The 6000-nt window shown below is 39.7% G+C and overlaps 1 protein-coding gene across 2 annotated transcripts in view; it reads left to right on the forward strand.

Annotated features, from left to right (window-relative positions):
* The window catches only part of ELAPOR2 (endosome-lysosome associated apoptosis and autophagy regulator family member 2), a 147599-nt gene extending 145035 nt beyond the window's left edge, over positions 1 to 2564 (forward strand). For both annotated transcript variants that reach the window (XM_044978945.1, XM_044978954.1), the window contains one exon: positions 2431 to 2564. In XM_044978945.1, coding sequence (XP_044834880.1) covers positions 2431 to 2490 — 60 coding nt within the window. In that variant the 3' untranslated portion in view covers positions 2491 to 2564. The remainder of the gene's footprint in view (positions 1 to 2430) is intronic.
* Positions 2565 to 6000: the final 3436 nt, after the last annotated feature.

Here is a 6000-nt window from a genome sequence, read left to right on the forward strand (position 1 = left end):
ACAATGTAAAGATGTATCAACGGAGAGAGAAAAAATCAGAAATATATTAAAAATAGGATCAGACCCTAGGTGATTACTTTTCTGTGTTCCAAAACTTCTCATATCAGAGGGGTAGCCATGTTAGTCTGGTTCTGTAGAAGCAGCAAAGAATCCTGTGGCACCTTATAGACTTCTCATGAAGTTATTGAGAGCTTTGACTAGATAAGAAATGCAGAGCTGAGCCCCTAATGTAAAAAAGGAAAAATATTTATTTGCAGTATTATTGTAACAACAACACAGAATGTAGGAATTGCTGTGCTGAAGCAGGCTGAGGAAGTGCAGGAAACCCTGCAGTAGGCAGCTAGGGGAAAATCTGACCCTGCATATGCATTAGGTCTCATCGTAATAGAGAGTGATTTTAAACCCCAAAGCGCGAGTTTAGTTTAATCTCTTTCCAAAATATTTGTTAGCATTAAGTAGTATTGCTGTAGATTTTCTTGCCGTCCATAGACATGTCCACTCCTTTTTTTAAAACAAGGTCTGTATCGTAGTACACCAAGACAAGTTTGGTATTTATATTAGCATTATGAAGACCTAATTTAATCCATGTGATGATGCATGAAGCTTCTACAGTTGCAGGATTCTCAACCTTTTCCCACCAATAACCTCAAAACCACCCACCCTTTTTCTTCTCTCCAGTATCCTGGAGTTCTTGTCTTCAGCAGCCTCCTGTGGCAATGAGATCCACAGTCTAATTACACATAGTCTGAAAACGTATTTCTTCATCAGTTGTGAATTTGCTACCTTTTACACTAATGACTCTCTTTGCTCCAGCTAAAATCATCTCCAATGTTGTCAGTGAAATGCTCTGGATGAGAATCAACTTGGGTATAACCACAAGAGGTAAATTATAGGGCAGGCTAGAAAACAATTCCACTTCAGGAAAATTTTTTGAGGTTTTGACATTTGTTTTCATGCTATGGAACATTTTTTGTTAACAAACAGGAGAGAGCTTGATGTGCCACAGAATAGCCAATGTCCTGGTGGGTAGGGCCCTCACCCAGAATGTGGGAGACTCACCTTTGAATCCTTCCTTTGCAAGAGGGACTTGAATCTGTGTTTCCCACATTCCAGGTAAGTGACCTAACCACTGTGCTGCAGAGTCAGTCTTGTTTGTTGGCCCAGTGAATATTAAGGTATTTGGAACAGCTCCAGCAGGAGAAATTGAACTGGAAACTGACTCTGCAGGCTGGTTGCTAGTGCACTAACCTAGATTTGGAGCGGGGGACTTGCACCTGGGTTTCCCACATCCCAGCTGAGTGCCCTCTCTCACTTGTTTTTCATTACAAATTTTTCCAAAAGTCACTGGTTCCTCCTGGTGCAGAAAGCAATTTTTTTTTTGAAATCTCAAAAATTTTCACTGGATTGGCAAAGCACTAGAGCACCCAGCTCTAGTTCAATCCCGAATTAAGCAAAACACGTAAACGTGGGAATAGTCCCATTTTAGGTCCGAACCTGCAAACGCTTACATGCTTAACTTCACTACTGTGAGTAGTCCCAATAAAATCAAAGTGATTGCTCCCTATAGTAAGTTAAATGCATGGGTTAAGTGTTTGGAGAATTGGTACCTCAGGGCATGTCTGTATGTACAGAGCTGTACTGACGCAGCTGTACCGATGCAGCTGTGCTACCCGTCAGCATAATAAAACCACCTCCATGAACGGCAGAAGCTGTGTCGATGACATAGCGCCGTGCACACGAGCACTTATATTGGTGTAACTTAACGTTGCTTGGGGGATGGTTTATTCACATCCCTGAGAGACATAAGTTATGCTGACATAAACTGTAGTGTAGACATAGCCTTAGTGAAGGGGGTGGCAATTCACACTCTGAAAGGTCAACACGTGTTAAATGCTCTGCTGAACTGAGGCCTAAGTGGGTTGGTTAAGGCTACCAAAGGAGTAAGTGTCAGAGTTCAGGAGTTTCTCATTCTCAGTTCTTTGCTCAAACTGCTCTAACTCTTGAATGTTTTGTATTTTTTACAGTAATGCATCATAATTTCTTTGTAATTCTATCATAAAATCCATAACCTTGACGTCTCTGTTCAATGCTGTGCAAAATATGCCATTTGTGTATGTAGCTGTGGACCTATCTATATACTTCCTATAAAGGAAACACTAAAAAATTCATATCCTTTCTACCTCACAATGGAATTTTGAAGTTTGTACAATTTTTAATTTATAGAGATGTTACAATTTAGTTTAAAGGCCAAATTCTACTCTAATTTACTGTGGCACAATCTCAGTAAAGTCTTCAACAGGAGTTGCACTCAAGTTACTGAGAGTATAAATTTGTTCCAGGACTTTTTATACTGAGTGAAGAGATGTTCGTACACTTCAGAGTGAATCTGAGAAATCATGATTGACGGGAACTTGTCTCTTTACATTGCAGGAAAAACAAGATCGTTTTGAATCTGTTCAGCTGAAATCTTCAAGATCACAAAATATATGAGGATTAAATACTACCTTCAAAGAAAAAAATCTGATTTCTATTTTTACAGGACCACATTTTAAACATATTCCTGCAGACAGCAGAGTTATGGTTGCAGTGAGAAATGCTGAGCCATATAAGAAAAAAGAGGGTGGAGATCAAAACAAAAGATTGGATTGCCTTATTCTATGGTCAAGTACCTTGCCAAAAACAAGAAGCAGACTGCTTGGATTCCAAACTAGGAATGAAACTTAACTCAGGAAGAGATATACATACTGCAACTGACATGAGTTTTGTATTCACTTGTGCATTGCTCAGGCATGCTGTGTGATTTATTGGTACCTTTCAATGCATAATCACTTTGTCCATATGCATCGTAAGAACTGATTTTCTGAGAGATTCGAAACTTTCTGCAAAGGTTCTGTACTGTCCTTTTTGTAGCCTAACTTCAAGTCTCTCTTAAAATCAAAATGGGGAATGGCACTTGAAACAGAACCATGGATGACTTTTGATCCTTGGATAAAATAATGATTTTGGGGCTAAGGGCAGGATGTCCTGCAACAGCCTTCAGTCTGGCAGGGCCAATTTTGCACCCACGGATCAAACCCATGTAGATGCCAATATGATGACCATCTGGGTTGGCTTGAACATGGCACTCCTGAATCTGAGGCTATATCTATACCTACAGCTAAGGGTGTGATTCCCAGCTTGTATAGACATTTTCACATCTGCTGTCATCAATCTAGCACGCTAAGAATAGTAGTGTAGCCATGGTAGCACAGGCAGCGGCCGCACGGACAAGCTGTGCCAAGTATGTACCCACAGGGTTCAGGTGGATTTGTACTCAGGGTGGCTAGCCCATGGCACCGCTTGGCACCACCTGTGCTACTGTGGCTACACTACTGTATTTAGTGTGCTATTTTGAGAGCTAGAGCAAGTATGGCTACGCAAGCTGAGAGTCACAACCCCAGCTCCAAGTGTAGCCATCCCCTAAATGTGTGCGCTGCCACTGCCTGAGTTGAAAGATCACATCTGTCCGTTTAGAAGCAGCACTCAGAAATCTTTTTACGTGGTCTAGACACTAGGGGGGACCAAAGATCCATAATGTGAATTATGCATTCTCCCTGCCTGGGGAAGCTTGTCCTGAGCATCGGAGGTTGACAGCAGTTCAGTACCCGGTACGAGCTGGCATTTGTGTGTCAACCCTCTGGGATGAGCATCTGTAGGGATTGAATCCTGGACCCTTTGGGAGCGAGGGGAACCACAGACTTCTAGCGTGTAAGCTAACCGAGCCAATTTGCAGTCGAGAGGCAGTATCAGACTCTTTAGCCTCTATGTGGTCTAAAAAGGGACAAGGACCCCCCTGCAGGTATTAATGTTGGTTACACCATCATGTATCTTAGCATACAAATGGGTTCTACTGTCGATGCAAGTTATTGTACATTTAACTGTGGGCACAAAAAGGTGCTTTGAATATTGAAGGCTGGCCTGAGATCCTTTAAATCTGACTTATCCACCACATTTAAAGTATGTGATCTTCCTAATATCCAGTCTATGAAAAACTGTAATTTCCTGAAATTCCAGTGCAAGTTAAACTGAAAATAATCTACTAAAATGTGGGTATAAAATCGTTGATGAAAATTATGAAGGAAAGCGTTGCGTAAAGCTAGGAAGAAATGAGGCTCCAATCTTGTCCCTCTAATCAGACCTGTATCTGCGTCAGAATAAAATGTCTGAATTGTGAAATGCATATAAAACTTTGGAAAAGACACAGGCAAAAATGGTGTTTTTACTATAAAGAATATATAGATTTGGGCTTTTGTATGACTCAGTTGCATCAACCAGTCTGAGAAGAGTCCACTTCTAAATTAAATTGAATCTAAGATGAAAACTGAATATTTTATTACACTATGAGATGTGAAGGAGATTTTATGAAGATTAGAGCTGCTTTTTCTTGTTTAGGGAAATTTATTTCAATTATTTTATATATCCAGTTGCAGAAACTGAGATCTGTTCTTCTGTGTGAAGGTACTTTGGGCATCTCATCAGAGGTTGTGTACATTTCTTTTTGTTCTTGAAACAGCATTTCATTTTCCAGAAAGAAGGGATTTTTGTGAGGTATTGAACCATTTTTCAATGTTTTTGAATGTATATTACATACAAGTTTGTTTTTTTTGTATATTTTGTACTGTTGCACATTTATTATCTTACATTGTATTTGTCATCATCCTATTGTTTACACGCAGTCAGCAATGGTGACGTGCTCCCTTAGCAAATGCCAATTGGGATTTTGAGATTTCAGTTCTTTGCTGATCTTTTATGAAGAGGATTTTTTTTTGTCATTGAATTTTATTCAGATAGTGTGTTTTAGTGTCAAAGGTTTTCAGCTGGTCAGCATTTGTACAGTGAAGTGAAAATATATTTGAACTGCGAATTTGCGATCTTTGGAAGAACTGCAGCCTGCGCTAAATTTGGCAGTGTTCTTCTGTGATGGGTGGAGCCATGGAACGTCCCACCTTGCACAGAATTACGTCTGTCACCACTGTTTTCATCTATTGCTCTTATCTGGACCCGTTTCCCAAGCCATAGAGATATAATTGGGATTCATTTCCAGGAACATCTTTTCTTCTGCCGCTAGAGTCATATCCCTGACATGTTAAAATGCCTTAAATTTTAACAAACTACCTTTCAGTTTTATTAATACAAAGGAGGGGTTTTGTATGTTTTGTTATTCCCCCCCATGACTTTTTCAAATTTAGATATAAAATAGCATTTTTTGTCAGCTCCTGCAGCCTTTGCTATATGACACTTCTTAGAATCATAGAATCATAGAATCTCAGGGTTGGAAGGGACCTCAGGAGGTCATCTAGTCCAACCCCCTGCTCAAAGCAGGACCAAACCCAACTAAATCTTATATGGGGTTCCAAATGATCTGTCACATTAATATAAGAAATTCTTCTGGGCACCCTGAAGGTACACCTGGCTGAGCACTATGAGAAGCAGAAACCAACTAAGCCTATAGAATTGATTTAAGGCTAGCGTAAAGTATTGTAATGGAATTTTCCAGCCATAAATAAGTTTGTTCTGATACTTTTGAGCTGAGTTTTGGCTGTTTCTCTTTTTCTTTCCCTAAAGATAGACAAAAAGGCTGTTTTCATGTTCCCATAAAAGGCACAGTTTTGAAGTCTTGAAACACTTCATTAAGCAAACTGTTGCCTGTGACATCTAGTATTCTGCCAAAATGTACTCACAGCAACCATCTCATCAGCAATGTTATGTACGAATTTGTTATTTAAGGCCATAATCAAATGCAAAGCGCTATGTTATGTGTTCAGTTGATTAAACGGGATAAATTTTTATCGCTGCAGTTGCCTGCTTTTCTTTTAAATCTGGATTCAAGCATCTGAATCTCTTAAACACATTTAAGTGGTCTCGCTGTATAAGCTATTGGCAAGTAAGCGTGGATGTGATTGGCTCTGCTCTGATGCTGTTTTCTCAGAAAAACAAAAATGTGCAGAGAATTGATCTGCA

The sequence above is a fragment of the Mauremys mutica genome, chromosome 1 (assembly GCF_020497125.1).
Source record: "Mauremys mutica isolate MM-2020 ecotype Southern chromosome 1, ASM2049712v1, whole genome shotgun sequence".
In the NCBI taxonomy this organism is placed as follows: Eukaryota; Metazoa; Chordata; order Testudines; family Geoemydidae; genus Mauremys; species Mauremys mutica.